The sequence below is a fragment of the Alligator mississippiensis genome, chromosome 6 (genome assembly GCF_030867095.1).
Source record: "Alligator mississippiensis isolate rAllMis1 chromosome 6, rAllMis1, whole genome shotgun sequence".
Taxonomy (NCBI): Eukaryota; Metazoa; Chordata; order Crocodylia; family Alligatoridae; genus Alligator; species Alligator mississippiensis.
Genome location: NC_081829.1, coordinates 63,506,953 through 63,530,353, shown reverse-complemented (window position 1 = coordinate 63,530,353; position 23,401 = coordinate 63,506,953). Strand labels below are relative to the sequence as shown.

Genomic DNA, 23,401 nt, shown 5'->3' with positions numbered 1-23,401 from the left:
GTGGTCAAGGGCCCTAAGGCCCGCCGCACCAAGGCCCCACCCCCGCCACAACTGAGCAACAGGTATGCACCTCTTGCTGCCCCAGCAGAGCCTGCTGAGTTGCCGGCCCCCACAGGCAACATGGGCCCAACTGCAGCTCCCGCCCCTGCTCTCCCCAAGACAAAACGTAAGGTGTTTGTTGTGGGAGACTCCCTCCTGAGGGGGACGGAGGGGCCAATCTGCCACCCTGACCCCTTAGCCCGGCAAGTCTGCTGCTTCCCAGGGGCCCGCATCCGGGACATTGCAGAGAGGATCCCCAAGCTCCTCAAACCCACAGACCGCTATCCCATGCTCCTTATTCATGTGGGCACCAATGACACGGCTTGGAGCACTCCCAGCCAGGTCATGAGGTGCTACAGGGATTTGGGAGCAGGGCTTAAGGGTCTGGGGGCACAGGTGGTGTTCTCGTCGATCCTCCCAGTCTCAGGCTATGGGCTGAGAAGGGACAGGAGGATCTATGTGGTCAACCAAAGACTTCGGCGCTGGTGTCGTCAGGAAGGCTTTGGCTTTCATGACCACAGCCCGCTCTTTGGCGAGAGAGGCAGCGAGCTGCTGGGAAGAGATGGTCTCCACCTCTCTCCCCTAGGGAGGAGGCTCTTCTCAGCCAGACTGGCTGACCTGCTCCACCGGGCTTTAAACTAAGCCCGCTGGGGGACAGGGGGACGACCGCCACTGCTGGCCCGCTGAGCAATCCTTGCAAAGCCAGCGGATCACGGCACTCAAGGGAGCCCGCCCCAGCCCCAGCCCTGGTAAAATCTGTGGGCAAGGAAGGAGCCCCCCAGGGGGCACTTGCCTGCCTGTACACAAATGCCAGGAGCTTGGGGAATAAGCAGGAGGAGCTCATCCTCCTGCTCAGTGCAAACAATTACGATGTCATAGGGATCACGGAGACCTGGTGGGACTCCACCCATGACTGGACCACGGGGATAGATGGCTATACCCTGTACAGGAGGGATCGTGTAGAGAAAAGGGGCGGGGGTGTAGCTCTCTATGTTAAGGAAAGCTACACGTCCCTGCAAGCCGATATTGGCGACCAGGGTGGACGGCTGGAGACCCTCTGGGTTAAAATCCGTGGGGAACACGGCACAGGGGACACAATGGTGGGAGTCTATTACAGACCTCCCACCCAAAGTCCTGAGCTAGACCAGGAGTTTGCCCAGGAACTGGCTGAGGCAGCTTGCTCCAGGACAATGGTTGTCATGGGTGACTTCAATTACCCAGACATCTCGTGGGAGGATCGCTCAGCAAAATCTGAGCGGTCGCAGAGCTTCCTCTCGTGCGTGGATGACCTCTACCTGACTCAAGAAGTCTATGGGCCAATGAGAGGCAAAGCGCTGCTCGACCTGGTGCTGGCTACTGGGGAGGATCTAGTCGGTGACCTAGTGATCGATGGGAAGCTGGGTGACAGCGACCACGAGCTGATCACCTTCACCATCCGCCGAAAAGCTGGCAAGTCAGTCAGCAACACGGAAGTCCTTGACTTCAGGAAAGCCGACTTTGACAAGCTCAGGAGGCTTGTCAGTGAGGCCCTAAGGGACTGTGACCGCAGGGAGAGGGGAGTTCAAGAAGAGTGGTTGCTCCTCAAGGGAGGGATCCTCAATGCACAAACTAAGTCTATTCCATCTCGGAGGAAAGGCAGCAAGAGGGCACAGCAGCCCCCCTGGCTCTCCAGGGACCTAGCAGACCTCCTGAGGCTAAAAAGAAAGGCCTACAAAGGATGGAGGATGGGAGTCACCTCCAAGGAGGATTATTCTGCACTGGTCCGGTCCTGTAGGGAGCAGACCAGGAAAGCCAAGGCTGCAACTGAACTCCAGCTAGCTTTGAGCATCAAGGACAATAAAAAGTCCTTTTTCAGATATGTGGGGAGCCGGAGGAAAAGCAGGGGCAACGTTGGACCCCTGCTGAACCAGATGGGGCAACTGACAATTGACGCCCAGGAAAAAGCCAACCTATTAAATAGGTACTTTGCATCGGTCTTTCATCAGCCCCATGGGACGCCTGTGCCTGCTACAGGGCCGGGAAGTCCGGGTGAGGGTGATCCCCTGCCCTCCATTAATGCTGACTTTGTGAAGGAACATCTTGAGAAGCTGGATACCTTCAAGTCAGCCGGCCCTGACAATCTTCACCCCAGGGTACTCAAGGAGCTGGCGAGCATCATAGCCCAGCCTCTAGCGCGGATCTTTGAAAACTCTTGGCGCTCTGGTGTAGTGCCCGAAGACTGGAAGAAGGCCAACGTGGTGCCTATCTTCAAGAAAGGGAGGAAAGTGGATCCGGCTAACTATAGGCCCATCAGCCTGACTTCTATCCCGGGGAAGATCTTAGAAAAGTTTATTAAGGAGGCCATCCTTAATGGACTGGCCGACGCCAACATCTTAAGGGATAGCCAGCACGGGTTTGTTGCGGGTAGGTCTTGCTTGACCAATCTCATTTCCTTCTACGACCAGGTGACCTATCACCTGGACAAGGGAGATGAGATTGATGTCATATATCTTGACTTCAAAAAAGCCTTCAATCTGGTGTCCCACGATCGTCTCTTGGAGAAACTGGCCAATTGTCACTTTGGGTCCCCCACGATCCACTGGCTGGAAAATTGGCTCCGGGGTCGGACCCAGAGGGTAGTAATTGATGGAAGTCACTCATCGTGGTGTCCTGTGACCAGTGGGGTCCCCCAGGGCTCTGTCCTTGGACCCATACTGTTCAACATCTTCATTAACGATGTGGACACTGGAGTCAGAAGTGGACTGGCCAAGTTCGCCGATGACACCAAACTTTGGGGCAAAGCATCCACACCAGAAGACAGGCGGTTGATCCAGGCTGGCCTGGACAGGCTCAGCAAGTGGGCGGATGAGAATCTGATGGTGTTCAACGCCGATAAATGCAAGGTTCTCCACCTTGGGAAAAAAAACCTGCAGCATCCTTATAGGCTCGGCAGTGCTATGTTGGTTAGCACTATGGAAGAAAGAGACTTGGGGGTCATCATTGACCACAAGATGAACATGAGCCTGCAATGCGATGCTGCGGCTAGTAAAGCGACCAAAATGCTGGCTTGCATCCATAGATGCTTCTCAAGCAAATCCCGGGACGTCATTCTCCCCCTGTACTCGGCCTTAGTGAGGCCGCAACTGGAGTACTGCGTCCAGTTTTGGGCTCCACAATTCAAAAAGGATGTGGAGAAGCTTGAGAGAGTCCAGAGAAGAGCCACGTGCATGATCAGGGGTCAGGGAAGCAGACCCTACGATGACAGGCTGAGAGCCCTGGGGCTCTTTAGCCTGGAAAAGCGCAGGCTCAGGGGTGATCTGATGGCCACCTACAAGTTTATCAGGGGTGATCACCAGTATCTAGGGGAACCTTTGTTCACCAGAGCGCCCCAAGGGATGACGAGGACGCATGGTCACAAACTACTACAAGATCGTTTCAGGCTGGACATAAGGAAGAATTTCTTTACTGTCCGAGCCCCCAAGGTCTGGAACAGCCTGCCGCCGGAGGTTGTTCAAGCGCCTTCATTGAACACCTTCAAGATGAAACTGGATGCTTATCTTGCTGGGATCCTATGACCCCAGCTGACGTCCTGCCCTTTGGGCGGGGGGCTGGACTCGATGATCTTCCGAGGTCCCTTCCAGCCCTAATGTCTATGAAATCTATGCCCCCTCCCTCCCCCCTCTGCCCACCACAACAGACTTACCAGCTGGAGGCACTAGTGTGAGGACTAGTGCCTGTTTAGTCTATGGCCGAATCTCTGAAGCAGCGCCAAATCTTTTCCAAGTTGACTTGGAGGCTTCCAATTGAATTCAGACCTTTTAATTGGTCTCCTGATCAATTTGGATTCAGAGATTCAGCTGCTAAATTGGGCTGAATCTCCTCTGAATTGAATCGGCTACCGAAGCTTCGCACAGACCTAGTCTCTTTTCTTCTAGGCACTTCTGCTGAGAAGCCAGACTCAGCTCAGGAGTCACGGCCCTAATACAAATTAAAATTGCTCTGGTGAAGGCCAAACTGTAAATAAATTACTACTAACTGGTTTTTCTCCCCCACAGTGCTACTGTTAGGATCCAGAATGACCTAAATAAATTGGAGAAATGGCCCAGAATCAATCAGATGAAATGCAATAAGGGAACATGTAAAGTCCTGCACTGGGGACAGAATAAATGGATGAACAGAAAGGAAAATGATTGGCTAGTACTACAGAGTAGGATTTAGGAGTTACAGTGGACCACAAGCCTAGTATGAGTCAATGGTGTGCTTCTGTTTTTTTAAAAAAAGCCAACAGTATACTGGGTTGAATTAACAGGAGCATCTCTTAAAAAATGAGAGAAATAGTTCTTCTCCTTTATTCAGCACTGGTGAGGCCTCATCTGGAACACTCTGTCTTGTTTTGGACCCCATACTTCAAGAAAGATGTGGACAGATTGGAACAAGTCAGCAGAGAGCAACAAAAACAAAGTCTTTGGATTTATGAGGAACAGCTAAAAGAGCTAGGTTAATTTAGTTTGAAGAACAGAAGATGGAGAGGGATTTGATTATACTCTTCAAATACCTGAAGGGTGATTATAAAGGGGATAGAGATTGGTTTTTCTCTATGAGTGTAGGAGATAGGATTAGGAGCAATGGCCTCAAACTAGAGCAGAGGAAATTTAGGTTGGAAATTAAGAACTTTCTGTCTATGAAAGTGGTCAAACATTGGAAAGGGCTACCTAGAGTGGTTATAGAAACTCTATCCCTGGAAATTTTCAAGAGCAGGTTAATCCAACACTTGACTGGGATGGTTTAGTCAGGGATTATCCTATCTTGTGAGGTCCCTTTCAGCCCTATTTTTCACATATAAGTGATTTATCTAAGAACCCAGGCACAGTTCTCATACATCTATTAGTTGCAGCCAACAAACAAAACATGTCATTTTTTTCCCCATTTGTGGAAGAAATTGCTGACAGTTCCAGTTCCTGCATAATTTCTCCCCTTAGAAGAAAGGCAAGCCCATTAGTCTTAGAAGCCTGGAACTGCAATTCTTGTCATCTCCTCTGGACTGAGAGAAGGAAGCTTTCTCCTGGTCTGCATCTAGAGGCTGCAGTCTCAGGCCAATAAATAGAGACAGGAGCCCAATGGCTGTTGGTTCATTTTAGCATATTCATAATGGTCTAATAGTCCATGCAACTATTCAGTTAACCTGATTTACTGGTGTTTATAGAATAATACCTAAGCCTTTTAATGAAAGGCTCCTGCTTACTTATACCATAATATCTGCCAAGGAAAGCCAGCTTACCTTCCCTTCTATTTAAATAAGAATGACATTCTGGGATATAGATGGCAGCTAGCTACTTGGAAGAATTGGGGAACTATTCTCTGTGGTGCTTCTAAATCATAACATACATATTCTCTCTGTGCTAATTAGGTAAGCCTCCAAATGAGAAGAAGCTAAATGTTTCCCATTTAAGTCATTGCTGAAATATCTGCTTTTAAAACAATAGCTGAGAAGACCTTTTTTTTCCATTACAGAGCAAATTTTTTCAAAGCAAGAAACTGAGTAAAAATGTCCCTGTCATTAGCAAAAAGCTGACAACTTTAAAGGCTTCTAATTAATCCCAGGTCACACTTGTAAATGGAATGTTTCCACCTCACTGGATTTTAGCTAGCAAAGTGCTTAAAATAAATAAATAGTCCCCTGTGTAAAATTTCAGAGTTCAGTACCATTTACAGAGTTCTCATTATTGCCTAAAAGATAATCTATGAACAGCTGAACACCTCTGATTAAAAGTTGTTTCTGCTGCTCACATTCAGGGTACTCATTTGACAGAAAAAGGTAAAAATTCAGTTGTAAGGGTTTTTCCACATACCTTTGAGAGAGATTAAAAACTTGCTGAGGATCTCCATTCTCAATGAGATATCTTATTGGGTCACCCTCCCTATCAGTGGCCTTTCAAAATAAAGGAAAAAAGAGAATAATCAAAATGATATAACAGCCGCAGATGCTTTTAAAAAGCTGTTTTGTACAGTACAATCTATAAAATGTAAAATTAACCATTTGAAGCTATCCACTGAAGAATCATAAAGTATGTTTCTAACAGGAACCAGTTCTTACTGCTTCTATTGTATCAGATATGGTTTTATGGGGATATTTAGTGGGGATAGGTGTGCACTAGTACTGTGTCTGTATTCTGAATATGTATTTTTAAATGCCTTAAACTTGTCTTAATACAACACATGAACAAGTACCTTATCAGGTAATCAGGGCCATCTTGGGGGGGTGGGCAAATCGGGGCAATCACCTCGGGCCCCACACTTTGGGGGGGCCCATGGAGTGGGGCGGAGTGGCGGCTCCACGTCCAGCCACTCGTTCCCCCCTGCTGCCGATGCTACTGCCGCCATTGGCAGCAGCAGCTTCTTTTGGACTGGGGCCCATGGGATGGGAGTGGGGGTGGGGTCCCACATAGGCTGTTTTGCCTTGGGCCCCACACCCTGCTCAGGTCAGCTCTGCAGGTAACACTTAGGATCTAGTCAAGTACTTGTGTTTTTACTCTGGCTAATTTTATATTTATTTTACTTAAAGACTAATATAAGTGTACTGAATCCTACCCTTTCTTTAACAATTTTCAGTAAAGGAGTTCTCCCAATTCTTTCACCCTTCTTTCCTTCTGGATTGTTTTATCTGACAAAACTACAAGACTTCTGCTGATATTTTTCCTGTGGATCCCCAAACCTGAATCACAATCACTATTCAATAAAAGAAGATCAGAATGAGAATGAGGAGCACTATTAACAGCAGTACAGATGTGAAGAATTAAATTAAGTCCAGCTGTTAAATTAATCAGGTTTCCAGCAGCATTAACTTGTCAACCTGTTTTGAAGTTAAACTTATGGTAATACATTTCCAGAAATAGTGTAGCAGTACAAAAAGTCCATGTTATGCTCTTTAGGCAGGTTACCTGCATAAAAGCTCAGCTTTTAAAATATGTTATTTGATTCTCTAGATCAGTGGTTTTCAACCTGTGGTCCACGAATCCTTGGGGATCCGCAGATCATGCCTAAGGGATCCACAAAAAAATGACTATGATCAATCAAAAGTATGTGAATACCCACACTTACAATTCAAAGGGGTCTGCACCTCTATTCAGAACTTTTTAGAGGTCTGTATGTAAATGAAAAAAATTCGAAAACCACTTTTCTAGATAGATAATGCCATCCCTGTGACTGTCTCTGCATATAAAACTTCAAAATTTGAGTGGTTATTTTAAGAGGAATGATAAAAAACTAGACGTATGAATTGTTGGAAATTCATCTCAGGAGATAATCACTGAATAACCTCTGCAGACTGCTCAAATACTCTGCTCTTAAAAACTGTTCAAGTACACTTGAGAGAGTATTGACATAAGTTAGTAATAAGCACATATTTTTACTGACTAGAATGCATAATACAGATTTTGATGCTATATAAATTGGAGCTTGACAAGATTTAAGTGTACAAATACTGTAAAAGGCCAGAAGCCCTTAATTCTATTTTCTACATTCCCCTGACATTTTAAAAAGAAATGAGAGTGAAAGCTAGGGAAATAATGTTTTTGATGTACCACTTATTAAAATAAAAAAAAAAAGTTTTATTTTGCTAAAAAATTTGGAAACTAAGACTCATGGGGCACATCCACACATGCAAGCATGTGCACGTGTACCAGCTGAAATAGAAGCAGTGCAAATTTGAGCCAGGGCTTTTTGCCTCAGCGCAAGTGCCTGGACATGAACTTTGTTGTGGAGCAAATTGTGCCACTTGGAGCAAAATAATCCTGCTTGGCTCCTCCTGGATCTGCAGCCAGGGGGAGCTAGAGCTCAGGGCCAGCACTTGTGCTGTCCCCAGGAATATAAAGAGCTGCCCTGTCCTGGCCCCATCAGTACAAAAACCTGCCCTGGCAAGCAGCTCAGGGCTACTTGCACTCAAGTGCTTCTGGAAGACAGCCAATTGGTACCTGGGGACACTACCTCTTGTGTCAGCTGGACTGCTGAAGTAGCCCTGAGAGTTCCCTGCAACATCTACCAACTGCAGCAGTTTGGCAGTGGGGGCTGCTGCCTGGCTGTGACCTGCTGCACACCTGCCAGACCCAGATGGGGACTGCACAGTCAGTAGAGGCATCTGCCCCTCTGGGCTAGCCATCAGTGGGCTGTGGCTGCACAGTTGCCTTTGTGCAGCACTACAACCATATGTGCCCCTGCCTGGCCACCTGGGCAGCTATCACTCAGAAGATGTTCCCAATGTGATGGCCTGCTTTGAACTGTCAAAGCATGTCCTCCTGGTCCCAACTGTCCAGGAGATCAGCCATCTCCAACTGGGTCCAAGATGCCAGCTCTGAGCAGACTCCTCTGCCCGCATCCTGCCACTTGCCTCCCTAGCAGGAATAATGGTGTTCCCTATTTGAAAAACTGAAAAATCCCTGATAAAAAAAATCCCGAAGTCACTCTGTAAAATACCCCAAAATCCATGTTCCCCCACAATTAATACAAAAGACCACTATATATATACATATATATACATATACGTATATATACATATATATATATATATATACACATATATAGACAGAGACACAGAGAAAGCAATCAGTTGGGCAATGTTTTATTGATATATCTACAGTGTTAAAGCAATTTGGAAGAATACCAGTGTCTCTCTCACCATAATAAAATGAATTCTACATACCTATATGTTCTGCTGTTTGCCTTTTCTTACCATAGAGCAGTTAGAACTCCCTGTGACCCCTTCACTAACCATGATGTGGGGACAACTTCCCCTGCAGCCACAGCTCCTGTCAGCAGGTCTCATCCTGTCTGACAGCTGGGCGTGCCCTGGGGGGGACATGGGATTTTCGGGGGGGGAGGGGGCAGAATGGGGGGGGTGGGGGATGTGGGTGGCAGAGGAGGGATGTGGGAGGCTGTGAGGTGTGTTGGTAGGTGTGGGTGGACTGTGGGGGGCCTGTGGGGGGGGGGGGGCTGCTCAGAAGGGGCAGCCCCCCTACACAGCTCATGGACTGCCCCCCACAGGGGCCACAGCCCCCAACAGGGGTTACAGCCCTCCCCAACAGGAGTCACATGGCTCCCCCAGGGGCTACCACATATCCTATCCCCGCTTGCACCCCCAGCCCCCTGATGCCTGCCTTGCCTTGACCCACCCCCTGCCCACTCTCCCAGCCCCTCCAATGGCTGCCCCACCTGGCCCCAACCTGAGCTTGCAACCCCAGCCCCCACAATGGCTGCCCCCTGGCCCCAGCCTCCCAGCACATACAAAAAAAAATCCTTGCACTCACCAGCAGTAACAGGGGCTATGGGGGCTCTGGGGCCATGTGGAAAAGCCCTGCACAGCCCCCACTCCCCGATCACCCCCCCTCCCCAGCTGGCCCTCCCCCTGATCCCCCACACCTGGTCCCAGCAGTCTGGGACTCAAAAAAGCCGCATGCTTACCGGCAGTAGCAGCTGCTATCAGGATCACTGAGGCCTCATGGCAGCATGGGGCAGTGGGGGCAGTGGGGCCCGGCCCCAGCTGCCTGACACCCACACTGCCACTGCCCCATCATGCAGGTGTAGCCGGGATTGGCAGGATGCTGCTTGGCTCTGCACACTGTTGGGTAGCTGGGGCTGCTGCAGTTGTTACCCAGGCCCTGTGATATGTGAGGCGGCTCTGCCCTGAGGCCCCAGTAACTCCGGTGGCAGCTGCTACTGCTGGATAATGTGGGACAGCAATTGTAGGGGGGGGGAACAGGCGGGGGTCCCCCCATGGTCCACGCCCTTCTTCCACCCGCCCCACCTACTTAACAGCAGGAAGCCAGGTCCAGCACTCTGTGGCTGGCACACTGCCTGCCCCACACAGGCAGACAGTGTGCTTCAGCCCCGGGGCAGCATCAGCCATAGAGGTGCTCTGGCTGGCTACCAGAGCATCTGTATGCAGGACTGAGCCTCTGGTTGCCTCAGGGCATGGTCCAGGACTGTGCTCTGCCCCACTTTTTTCCCCTCATGGTTTTGGTTTTTTACCCCTGGATAGCCAGGGGTCTAATTTTGCCCCTGTGCAAATGTTTTTTTTGTTCATGCACATGCCTCTTGCACCATCTCAAATGGCTTTGAAACCCTGGAAGATTCATAGATTCTAGGGTCGGAAGGGACCTCAATAGATCATCGAGTCTGACCCCCTGCATAGGCAGGAAAGAGTGCTGGGTCTAGATGACCCCAGCTAGATGCCTATCTAAACTCCTCTTGAAGACCCCCAGGGTAGGAGAGAGCACCACTTCCCTTGGGAGCCCATTTCAGACCTTGGCCACTCGAACTATGAAGAAGTTCTTCCTAATGTCTAGTCTAAATCTGCTCTTTGCTAGCAAGTGGCCATTATTTCTTGTAACCGCCGGGGCGCCTTGGTGAATAAAACCTCACCAATTCCCTTCTGTGCCCCCTTGATGAACTTATAGGCAGCCACAAGGTCGCCTCTCAACCTTCTCTTGCGGAGGCTGAAGAGGTCCAGGTGCCCTAGTCTCTCCTCATAGGGCTTGGCCTGCAAGCCCCTAACCATACGAGTGGCCCTTCTCTGGACCCTCTCCAGGTTATCCACATCTCTCTTGAAGTGTGGCGCCCAAAATTGAACGCAGTATTCCAACTGCGGTCTGACCAGCACCCGACAGAGGGGAATTATCACCTCCTTGGATCTGTTCGTCATGCATCTGCTGATGCACGATAAAGTGCCATTAGCTTTTCTGATGGCTTCGTCACACTGATGACTCGCGTTCATCTTGGAGTCCACTAGGACTCCAAGATACCTTTCCGCTTCTGTTCCACCAAGCAGGTCATTTCCTAGGCAGTAGGTATGCTGGACATTTTTCCACCCTAGGTGCAGCACTTTGCATTTCTCCTTGTTGAACTGCATTCTGTTGTTTTCTGCCCATTTGTCCAACCTGTCCTGGTCTGTTTCTAGCTGTTTCCTGCCCCCTGGTGTGTCCACTTCTCCCCACAGTTTTGTGTCATCTGCAAACTTGGACAGAGTACATTTCACTCCCTCATCCAAGTCGCTGATGAAGACATTGAAGAGTATCGGTCCTAGGACCGAGCCCTGCAGGACTCCACTGCCCACACCCTTCCAGGTCGATACCGACCCATCCACTACAACTCTCTGGGTGTGACCCTCTAGCCAATTCACCACCCACCGGCCTGTGTAGTCATCCAAGTCACAGCCTCTTAACTTGTTCACCAGTATGGGGTGGGATACCGTATCAAAGGCCTTCCTTAAGTCTAGGTATATGACGTCAACCCCTACTCCTGCGTCCAGGCGTTTTGTAACCTGGTCATAAAAAGAGACTAGATTAGTCAGGCATGATCTACCTGTTATGAACCTGTGCTGGTTTCCCCTCAGCATAATTTTTCCTGCCGGGCTCTCACAAATGTGAGCCTTGATAATTTTTTCAAAGACTTTGCCAAGGATGGAGTTGAGACTGACTGGCCTATAGTTGTCCGGGTCCTCCTTCCTCCCCTTCTTGAAAATGGGGACCACAGTGGCCCTTTTCCAGTCCTCTGGGACCTGGCCCGTGCATCACGAGTGTTCAAATATTCCCATCAGTGGCTGTGCAATGACGTCAGCCAGTGCCTTCAGTACCCTCAGATGGAGCTCATCCGGGCCTGCCGACTTAAACGCATCCAGTTCCTCCAAGTGCCTCTGCACCATCTCAGGGCCTACGCATGGTAGTCTGGCGCCTTGTTGCTGCCTCTCCACAATCCCAGTGAGAAACTTGTCTTGCCCCTCATTTAGGAACACTGAGGCATAGAACTCATTGAGGAGTTCAGCCTTGTCCCCCCTGTCTGTCACCAACTCCTTCTGCCCATTCAATAGGGGTCCTATTCCACCCTGGGCCTTCCTTTTACTCCCTATATAGCTGAAAAACAATTTCTTGTTATCTTTAACTTGGGATGCCATCCTCAGCTCCATGGTAGCTTTGGCCCGTCTAACTGCCTCCCTACAAGCGCGAGCAGAGGAGGTATCCTCCTCTTTGGTAATCTCTCCCTGTTTCCACTTTTTATACACTTCTCTTTTAGCCTGTAGGCTGCTCTGGATTTCTCTGGTCAGCCAGGGAAGCTTTCTGGCCCCTTTCCCTCCTTTTGCTCGCATCAGGATCGTCTCCCTCTGTGCCCAAAGGACCACTTCCTTAAGGCACAGCCACCCTTCCTGGGCTCCCATCTCCTCAAAACTCCTACTCTGTAGTGCGTCCTTGACTAATCACCTGAGTTCATTGAAATCATTTTTCCTGAAGTCTAGCACTTTCACCCTACTAGTTACCTTACCCACTCGACGTCTTATGATGAACTCTATTATTTGGTGATCACTGTCCCCCAGGTGACCACCGATCTGTAGGTCCCCTACCATGTCATCCCCCATTGCCAATACCAGGTCCAGTAAGGCATTCCCCCTAGTGGGACCATGTACCATGTGCATGCTTGTGGGGATGCACCCATGGTAGTAGCAGGCAATGGGTGAAAACTTCTTAGACTATGGGCCAAACACTTTCTCAAAATGGTCAATGGGTCACAATCTATATTTTGTGGGAATTTTTTTGCTCCTGCTTCCGCTATGAAAACTGAGCAGAAATTATCCAGTCTCTCCATTTGGTATGGTAGGATATCCAACAAACTAAGAGATGACACACTTAGTTCTCAAACCTTCTTCCCGACAGAACAATGCATTGTTGTCTGAAGGCTGAAGCATTTCGTCCTCTATCTCCACTTGGAATATAATTGGTAGTGGTCATGAACAGCTAACACAAATACTTATTGTACAAATTATCCCAAATTTGACTAGTAGTCTCCTCCCCACAAGAGTCCTTTCATTTTCTTGCCTTGCTCTCAGCCACAAGCTGCTCTCAAGCACCAACGAAGTATAAAATCTTACTTAGGTTGTTCTTATATTGTTAACTTCGCTTCTCCTCTTTTTGTTATATATCCTTATTGTACCTTATAAGCGAAGTCCCAGATTCTCAAAGGTGAAATCAACAGGATTAGGAACATTCAAAAGCTTTTATTTGACAGAAACCAGACACAACTAAGCAGGATCTCTCTCTCTCATAAATTTCCTCTCATTTTAAATATGCACTTAATTCCTTCAGCTCTGTTCAATTCTCAGCCTATTTCTATTTTCTTATAAATTCTCTTGCTACTTCACCAACTTCAGTTTGGCTTTGATATCTTCATCCTCTTTCACAATTCCTTCTTTATTCACCTCCTGCCTGGATCTTGCTAACATTTTGAAGACTAAGTTGACAGTGCCCAACAGGAGATTCCCTACACTAGTCTCAAATCTAATCCTTTGTAGATCCCAAGTCTTCAATTAATATCACCTCTCTCCTCCATCTCCTGACTTCATTCTGACCTCATTCTACTTCTCTTCACTGAAAATGTCCTCTTTTTTCCAAGTGCAACAATCTTTTTCGACATCCTCATTCTCTCTACTCAGTTTGACAACACTGAATTCCAAAAGACTATCTTTATTGAGTTGCCTTCATTTCTACTGTTTGTTGGTTCTTCTTATATCTAGCTGATGGATACTGCAGCCTTAATCTCTGTTGAAACCATTTTTCCCTTTCTTCTCTACTGTGTTTCTCAGAGAACTTTAGGTTCCTGTACATTCACTCTAAGTCTAAAGTAGGTGAAATATTTCTCATTACTTTTTGAAAAGAAAATGGGAGGGAAAAATACAAGAATTGTTGTGGAACTCCCATTCCCATATTTTTCAAGTCTATTCTTTCCCATGATCTTGACATCACCTGTCTACTGGCTTTTAAAACTTCTTCACCCGATACCTTAACCCGTAATCCAGAGATGCATTGCTGTTGTCACTGTTTTCTTTAAAATTAACATGATAGAAAAGGAAAATCTCATCTATCCTCCTACTTTCTCCATTACAGCTGACAACACCAGTACCCAGAGGCTGCATCCAGATGTCAGGGGCACATGCCTGCAGTGGCACAAATAGTAGAGGCACAAATGTGTGCCACTAGTTTGTGCTGCAGTGCACATCCCTGTATGTGTGCTTAATTTTGGGGCACTGTCCCACTTTCCGCAAACTACCCTTGCCCAGTTCCTCTCAGCTCTTGCTGTGCTGGAGCAGCTGGGGCACAAATGGAGGTGTAGAGGAGGACCAAGCTTCCACTTGTTCTAGCACATGCTATTGTAGTGTGTACTGCATTGCTTTTTTTCCCCTGGGGCTTTTGGGGGTGTTTCTTGCTATTGGGAAATCCTGGTAGTAAGTTTGCCCACACACTGCAAATTTGCAGTGGGGGGGCACATTTTAACATTCCACATGTGTGGCTTGTGGGGCCACAAAAAGGTCTCTAGCATCACAACCTGAGGACATGACCAGACTAGCAATTAAATTTGCAACCTGAGAGTAATCTTTCATTTCTTTTTTAATTCTTGCTTTGCCTCTAGACTTCTAACAAAGTTTGCCTTTCACTAATACACATTAAATAACCTCAAATTAGATGTATCAATGGTCACATATTCAAAACTTATATAAAAAATAACAGTGGAAAAATAATAGTAAATTAATGATGCATGGTCTTAAATAAGTATACATAATATGTTCATAAAACATTAATATATATCATAAATTCCAAAAGACTGAAGGCTCAGGACATTTAAAAAACATGTATCTCTAATTTTAAGTAATTTTAGTATACAAAATTGTATCTGTAACACCTACGTGGTTCAGAATCAACTTTATGGGGCAATTTTGCCACCTCTGAAGAACTGCATGTTGTTTATGCAGTCTACCTCAGTAAAATGGTATGTGCCCTATTTCTGTCTCACAAAATCTCAGGAAAATTAAAGCTTAAATATGCAAATGTTCTAATCAACAATGGCTGGCAGAATAATAAACAGCCTCTAGGCATGAAATAAATTCTGGGACTTATTTACAAAAAAACACAGTTGGGATCATTTATTACTGCATTAGTTTACATAATCTTGATTACTGTTATTAAAATACTAGTGTTGGTATAAAAATATTCTCTCTCACACACACATACACATATACACATTCACTGCAGGGTATTGGTATAAAAATATATTGGACCGTTCGCCACCTGTGTATTAAAAGAATGGATAGAGAATTAGAAAATCCAATAAACTGTTATTTTACAATGTACATACCTACTAGAAAAATTTAAATGCACTGAAATGGGTAGTTTTACTTTAAAAATGTCTAATTAAGAAACACCAAAATTTGTTATTTTCGAATGCTTGAAAAAGTCAGCACACACTGCAGATCTTATGATTCACTTAGTTCAGGAAGATAAAGGCTATTAATAAAGGCTTTTACTCCTGGCCATGGTTTTATTTGCACCTAAAATTAGAAAAAGCACAATAAATGGAAAGTATAAAAGTTGCATATTTTGACCCCATCTATGTTGCCTCTGCCCTACAAACAAAATAAGTTACAATCCTTCAAATGCCTATGAATGTGCTTACTTTTACTTCCAGAAACAGTCTCAGTGATATCGATTAAACCATTCGCACACATGAAATTGGGCAGGTATGAAACCAGCTCTAGAGTAAATTAAGAGAGGAAAGCAAGACCATGACATAGTTAATACTATTGGTCTCTCCCAAATGTTTATTCATAATATATTTTCTTCAGTATAATTTTAAATGGAAAATAAATAAATGGATTTATATATGAACACCTGAATTAAAAAAAAAAATCACAATTCAATCTTTACAAAAGAAAAAAATTAAATCACTTTGAAAAACATAAAACTTCCATCTCAACATTACATTTGCATTCTCAAAGTACTGTTTAAATCATTTAGTATCTTAAAGTACTAAAATTAACTATCTGGTCTGCTACCTACAAAGATGACCTATGCCTCAAGGTTGCTTATTCCAGCAGTACAGCAGCTGTCAGTTTAATGCTTACTCTCACTTCAGCAGGCCCCTGGCTCCCATTTTTCTTCAGCACTTTCAGAGACAACTAGTTTATAATCACCTATGAGAATTCTCCTGAACAGCATGGCTAGGTAATTCTAAAACTCACTCTGGACAGTAAAGGTACGTGAGAAATTAACTTTCAACCGTGGCTAAATGAGTTGTCCTCTCAGTGTGGGTGACAGCATCTGTTACCCATAATCATCTCAACTTTTCTTTGGTGTTCTTCGCTGGTTCAGTTTACCATTAATCTGAAAACAGATTCAGTTCAAGTTCCTCCACAAGTTTTCAAGAAATTTACTGAAAATGGAAAGCAAAGAATCTTACCCTCAGCCAGCATAGCCCCATTGACTGCAACTGACTTCAACTGAGCTATGATAACATATACTACCTAAGGATGTAGCTACTGTCACTGATTCTTTTCCTCTGATTATCTGTGCTCCGCTCCTGGGAAGCCATAGTATCCCATGTGCACCTCTATTATTACAAAATTACTATCCAAATTGCCCAACAAAACTAACTTGCCTTATTGCTTTACACAGAGCACTCCATTCAGGTTCACAGAGTATAAAACAAGGCTACGTGGTTACTTGAACTTAATGTAAACAAAACTCCTTTCACAGCTGTGGCTTTAGATTAGCAGTTGCAATACTGACTAGTGCAGATCATTTTCATGGTTTCTGAAAGTCAATTTTGGGACTGCTATCAGAAGTCTTGACAATAAAGGAAGAAAACCTAGCCAGGTTGGTAAAAAGTTTATAGAGCTGCCATTCTAATCTTTCTTAAGGCTTCTAAAAGCAGCATCAAAACTGAAGCTCCCATTCATTTCAAGGCTTATATTGACAGCTGTTTGACATCTGCTTCTTTCGCCGTTTTTAGAGACAACTAATGTATAGTTAAATGTTGTACAATTACATTAAAAAGTAAAAAGTAGAGCTGAAAGGTTCGGTGCACTTAAATGCTTTATTATGCAGATATACTAGGCTCATTATAGTGTAAAATACATGCAAATAAAATTGGGACCAACATGGTGTTATGCAATAAAATAAACTATGTGTTTAACTCATATGTATATCAGTGAAGTACATGGTACTACTGTTACACAATTACTCAACAGCGGTAATTAGCATAAACTTCATTTTAACTAATAAATATGTTTACACTGGGTTCTCAAAGGAGGCAGAGAGGTACCTAAGAAGTCCATAACATTCATTTGGGAGATGACTGCATAAGTCCCTTAATCTCCTTTTGAAAAATTGCACTTTTGTGCTGCTTTTATAGTAAGAGCCTAGCCTAGCTCTACACTTGGTCACACTAGTTTAAAAGTTGTGAGCTCAGGTAAAAAATAGGTAGGTACTATATGGAATACAATGAATTAATATGCATGTACATGTGTGTGCATTTGTGTATGTAAAAATCATTGTGTACATACACACAGATGGATCTAGGATTTTGAAAAGGGGAGTGCAGATAGTAAAGTCACTTTAGTGCATCGATATTATTCAGGTCAAGATCAAAGCAAAAACAAATAAAACTTTACTGGAACTTGCATTGTTTTGCTATATGTTAGGTATATAATGACCAGAAGGATAAAAATAAAGGGAAGCTGCAGGGAGACTTGATTACACTTATCTCAATAAGGAGTCTGATCAAGGGATTAGAAACTGACACAGACTCCAACCTTCTACTATACTGCTCATTCAATTTTGTGGTACATCTCCCTTGATTCTTATTAATGTTTATTTCCTACCACTTGCATCAAGATCTAATGTGATCTTGTAATTGTTATATAATGCTCTTGAGATGATCCAAAATAAATTTTCAAAATTAGAATAATAATAGCAGTCAATTTTAATACTAGAATTGGCAGCACCCACATTCAGGATAATGAAGATGTCATTAATAAAATATGGGAAATCCCTCTGTGCAACCTTATGTGATAAACTATGAAGAGGGCAATGCCTGTTGAAATTCATTGCAGAAGAGAATTTTAGAATGCTTAATGGATAAACCAGCAAAGGTGTACCTACATTCACATTTGTTACCATTAAAGGAGCAAGCCTGATTAATTATATATGAATAGAACCACATATGTGGTATAAGTTTAAATTATTTGAAATTTTGCCGTGTGTGGAAAAAATGAACACTTGCCTCCCTTTCTAAAAGTTCTATTTGACTCTTAAAAGGAACCTTCCTCAAATCTATACAATTAGCTCTCAAATAAGTAGTCAATAAAAAGAAAATGTGGTGGGATAATGAGTTTGAAAAACAAGTACAAGAACTCTAAAAACAATTAATAAAACAGTTGTCCAACAGTCGGAAAATGCCCTCAACAAACAAGAGCATCTTTTTTGGAAACAGGCAATGTTGAGAAACAAACCCATATCTGATGAGGAATGCTCTAAAGATGATTTAAGTAGATGCCTTGAAGAAATACAAGTCTAAACATGTCTGTGCTAGCTTCCAACACATCAAGAAGATTAAAATAGATATCGATATAAAAAAAATGAACAAGAAAAAAAGAATCAATATCAAATAAAGCTATGGGGAGAACTAGTAGCCACAGGGAAAAATAATGATAACCAATGTTTTTGGCAAATTATAGCCAGAGGGACAAAAACATTTAGCTTAATGCCCAGTGTGTACTAGGGGTGTGTGAAGCGGGCCCTATACGATTCAGATTTGAATTCAGCCTGAATCAGGGACAGCAATTTGATTTGTTGATTTGGATCATTGTCCCCGATTCAATTTGGCTGAATTTGAATCTGAAGATTCCATGCTGATTGAGAGAATCAGTGATTCAAACATAGACACAGCTCTAAATGTTTTTTCTACAAGCCTCCAGGTACCAGTGCGGCTTGTAAATGCTGCGATGCTGGGGCGCATGAAGCATGTCACAAGAGTGCATGGGTGGCCTCCATGTGCTCAGTGGTGAACCCAGAAGTGGACCAGAAGTACTTCCAGTCCACTTCCAGTTCCACCAGGGAGCGCACTGCGCCCCCCCCCCCTATAAACCCCAACTTGATGATTGGCTGTGGGGGAACCCAGGTGGCCCCTGCAGACCCAGGAGGCACCAGTCACTGAGCCAGGAGGTGTGGGGGGCCCCCCTGGCACAGTGTTTGATGGGCCAAGAAGCAGACAGGAAATGCTTCTGGTTCACTTCCAGGTCTGCTGCCAAGCATGCTGGGGAGCCCCCTGTGCTTCTGTGGGATACTGCATGTGCCCCAGCATCGCAGAATTCACAAGCTGCCTGCTACCTAGAGGTATGTCAAAAAAACATTTAAAGTTGTGTCTATGTTCGAATCTCAGAATCTTTCCGAATCTCTCTGAATCAATTCCGAAGGTTCCAATTTGATTCAGAGATTAAAGGGTCCTCTGATTCGATTCGGATTTGGAGATTCAGCCACCGAATCGGGCCAAATCAAATCAGGAACTGAAGCTTCGCACAGCAGTAATGTGTACTTCCCTTAAGATGCATGTTTAAAAAAAAAAAAAAGTTTAACAACTTACTTGCAGATGATGAAGGAAAATATGGCTTCTTGCTGAAGGACATTTTAAGCTACAGGCAGATCATTATCTCATCTCTGAATCTCAAGTAAAATCATATGTATCCTTACTGAGAAAAAGAAAGGCCCTCACAGCCTTGGTTTTCTTCCCCCAGAAATCTTCAAGGAGTTTTTTGCCTGGTGGTAACCAATTTTTACCAATATGTGTATTTATAATTATTTTAGAAGACATTTATCTAAAACATCAGAATAAAAACAAAACAGTCCCTCCCAAATTTTTAAAATATGATGATGAGAGAGATCCTGTATCATATCACCCCATTATTCTCATGTATATTCCTGCCAAAATACTTGGGAAACATTTACTTTTTAAATCTTCAGACATGAAATCTGAAAATAATGTCTTGGGAGAAGAGCAGGCTGGTTTTAGAAAATGCTATTCTTGTATGGACCATTGCTTGGCATTGCACTATTTTTCATTTAAATATATAAAAGGAGGAAAAATATTTGTACTAGCCTTCAGAGATCTCAAGGAAGCATCTGACTCCATAGACAGACTAAAATTATGGAAGAAACTGGAAATAACATAAATGGATAACATTCTCCTACAATTATACATTACTTACTATTCAAACACAGCATCTAGGGTGCATCAAGGGATTCACTATGCCCTGTCCAATAGCTTGCTAACTAAAACAGGGTTATGACAAGGATGTTTGCTTGCTGTGCTACTTTTTAATTTATTCTTGAAAGATCTAAAACAGTACTATAGGGGATCAGTTTGAAACACCTAGGATTCTGAATGGCTCTATCCCTTTCCTGCTTTATACAGATGACATATTAGTAATATCATAATCCCAAACAGACCTCCAAAAATTACTAGATATTTTTCAGCAGTACTGCACCTCAGATAGTTCAGAAATCAACACAGCTAAAACCAAGGCATTGGTTCTTGGGAAGGAAAGGAGGAAAGGAGTTTGGTTCTTACAGCACAAGAAATTAGAATACCTTGGAACCTAGTACAGCAAAAATCTGAGCTGGAATAAGAACACCGAAAATGTAAACATTACAGCAAAACAAGCCTCAGGTTTATTATTTTTTACAAAAGGATTGTCAGAAGAGTGGTGCAGGAAGCACTAAAGGTCTACAGATCCATTTTATTATATGAAACAGAATTTTGAGGTGCTGACTCTATAATGAAAATTAGATCTTTCATACCTACTAGATAACCAAGATGTGCATTCTAGAAGCCTTTCCTTTGATAAACAAACCCTGGTTTGGATGGTTAAATGACATCTATATTCTTCTCTGGGCAAATGGCCTGGGAAATGTACTGAAACTCACAGATCCAACATTTCCAAAAGATGTCAAATTAAGAATTGAAGGTGACAGCACGCAAATGGATATACTAGCAATGAGACTGTCACAAACCCCACCTTTTTAAGATTAAAAAAAACACTACTTTGGCCTACAAACTTACCTGTCTGTGGTGCCAAAATGCAAACCACTAGAGGCCTTTATTAGATTGAGATTCAGTTTTTATCAGATCTGCAGGTGTCATGGACCCCATATTCAGACAAAATATGCTCTTGTGGGTAGAATGAGATAGACGAAAATGTGTTATTTGTGTTCTTGTTGGGCTTTTTTAAGAAATAAAAGGAAAACAGATCTTTCCATTAATGGAGACATTTTAAACACTATGTTGGCTCATTGGGCAGGGCGAACTCACCCGCGGGTTCATGGTCACTGATAGTGGGGCCAATATGGTCAAGGCGGTCCATGATACCAACTTTGTTGGCATCCTCCCTGTAGCACAGAAGTTCCACCTCACTGTCAGGGACACCTTGGAGGGGGACAGGGCTGCTGGTGATGGTGCCAGCAACACCAGCAAGTGATTTTCAAAATGCAGGAAGGTGGCAGGCTACTTACACTGGAGCATCAAGGGGAGCAAGATGCTGTGGCAGAAACAGGCAGAGCTGAGCTTCCTGCAGCACAAAATCATGCAGGATGTAAAGACTTGGAGGAAATCCACATACCTGACGCTCGAGAGGCTGGTGGAGCAACAGAAGGCCATCCATGAGATGACCTTGGTCGGGGAGATTGGGATCAGCAGCCCCGTTATCAGAGCTGAGTGGGATACCATCTCCCAGATCTTGGTGGTTCTCAAGCTCTTCCTCGAGGCCACCAAGACCCACAGTGCTGGTGATGCCCTCCTTAGCCAGGAGATCCCTACAGTGAGGGAACTTCAGAGTTAAATGGAGAGCTTTCAGGGGATCAGTATTCCTGGCTGGGGCAAGCCGCTGTTACCAGGCATGCAGGCACTGGTGAGGCAGCTGAAGGAGGGCATTAGGAAATGGCTTGATCCCTTGCATTCCAGTACAGTCCACGTGCTGTCCACCATGTGTGACCTGAGGGTGAAGGGCAGTGTATGCAGCAGCCAAAGCCTGAATCAGTGGATGGAGGTGCTGGTAAAGAGAGTCAGGGAGGCAGAATGGCAGAGGTGAGGGGATGTGGAAGAGGGGGATCCACTGTCCTATGGTAGCACACCTTCTACCAGCCAGTCTCCTCCTCCACCATAGGCACTGCCAATGTGGGCCAAGTGCACAGCTTCCATGAGGTCCAGAGGTACCAAATCCCACCATTAGGCAGGTAGCGCTCAGGCCTTGGTGGCTGCCTAGCTCATTGAGGACATGGAGCTGCTGCTGTGTGACCCTTGGACTACTGGGCAAGCCACAGCCAGATGTGGCTGGATCTGGCCACAGTTGCCTGGGAACACCTGTCCTCTCCACCAACCAGTGTTCCAAATGAGAGGGTGTCCAGCATTGCTGGTGATGTAGTGACACCCCATATCACCACCTTGGATCCTGGTTTGGTGGAACAGCTGGTGTTCCTGAAGGTACACTGGGATTGTACAGAGGCAGCAGCAGGGCACCAGACTACCAAGCATAGACCCTGAGATGGTGCAGAGGCACTTGGAGGAACTGGATGTGTTTAAGTCGGCAGGCCCAGATGAGCTCCATCCGAGGGTACTGAAGGCACTGGCTGATGTCATTGCACAACCACTGGTGGGAATATTTGAACACTCATGGCACATGGGCCAGGTCATGGAGGACTGTAAAAGGGCCAATGTGGTCCCCATTTTCAAGAAGGGGAGGAAGGATGACCCAGGCAACTATAGGCCAGTCAGTCTCATCTCCATCCTTGGCAAAGTCTTTGAAAAAATTATCAAGGCTCACGTTTGCGAGAGCCCGGCAGGAAAAATTATGCTGAGGGGAAACCAGCACGGGTTCATAGCAGGTAGATCATGCCTGACTAATCAAGTCTCTTCTTATGACCAGGTTACAAAACACCTGGATGCAGGAGTAGGGGTTGACGTCGTTTTCTTAGACTTCAGGAAGGCCTTCGATATGCACCCCATACTGGTGAACAAGTTAAGAGGATGTGACTTGGATGACTACACAGTCCAGTGGGTAGCGAATTGGCTAGAGGGTCATACCCAGAGAGTGGTGGTGGATGGGTCGGTATCGACCTGGAAGGGTGTTGGCAGTGGGGTCCCGCAGGGCTCGGTCCTTGGACCGATACTCTTTAATGTCTTCATCAGCGACTTGGACGAGGGAGTGAAATGTACTCTGTCCAAGTTTGCAGATGACACAAAGCTATGGGGAGAAGTGGACACACCAGAGGGCAGGGAACAGCTACAGGCAGACCTGGACAGGTTGGACATATGGGTGGAAAACAACAGAATGCAATTCAACAATGAGAAATGCAAAGTGCTGCACCTAGGGAGGAAAAATGTCCAGCATACCTACTGCCTAGGAAATGACCTGCTTGGTGGAACGGAAGCGGAAAGGGATCTTGGAGTCCTAGTGGACTCCAGGATGAACATGAGTCGTCAGTCTGATGAAGCCATCAGAAAAGCTAATGGCACTTTATCG

General features: G+C 45.1%; 1 protein-coding gene across 3 annotated transcripts in view; it reads right to left on the bottom strand.

Annotated features, from left to right (window-relative positions):
* The window catches only part of PCDH15 (protocadherin related 15), a 1,303,618-nt gene that overhangs the window by 369,808 nt on the left and 910,409 nt on the right, over nt 1-23,401 (bottom strand). For all 3 annotated transcript variants that reach the window (XM_059729933.1, XM_059729932.1, XM_019484297.2), the window contains one exon: nt 5,868-5,947. In XM_059729933.1, the coding sequence (XP_059585916.1) occupies nt 5,868-5,947 (80 nt within the window). The remainder of the gene's footprint in view (nt 1-5,867; nt 5,948-23,401) is intronic.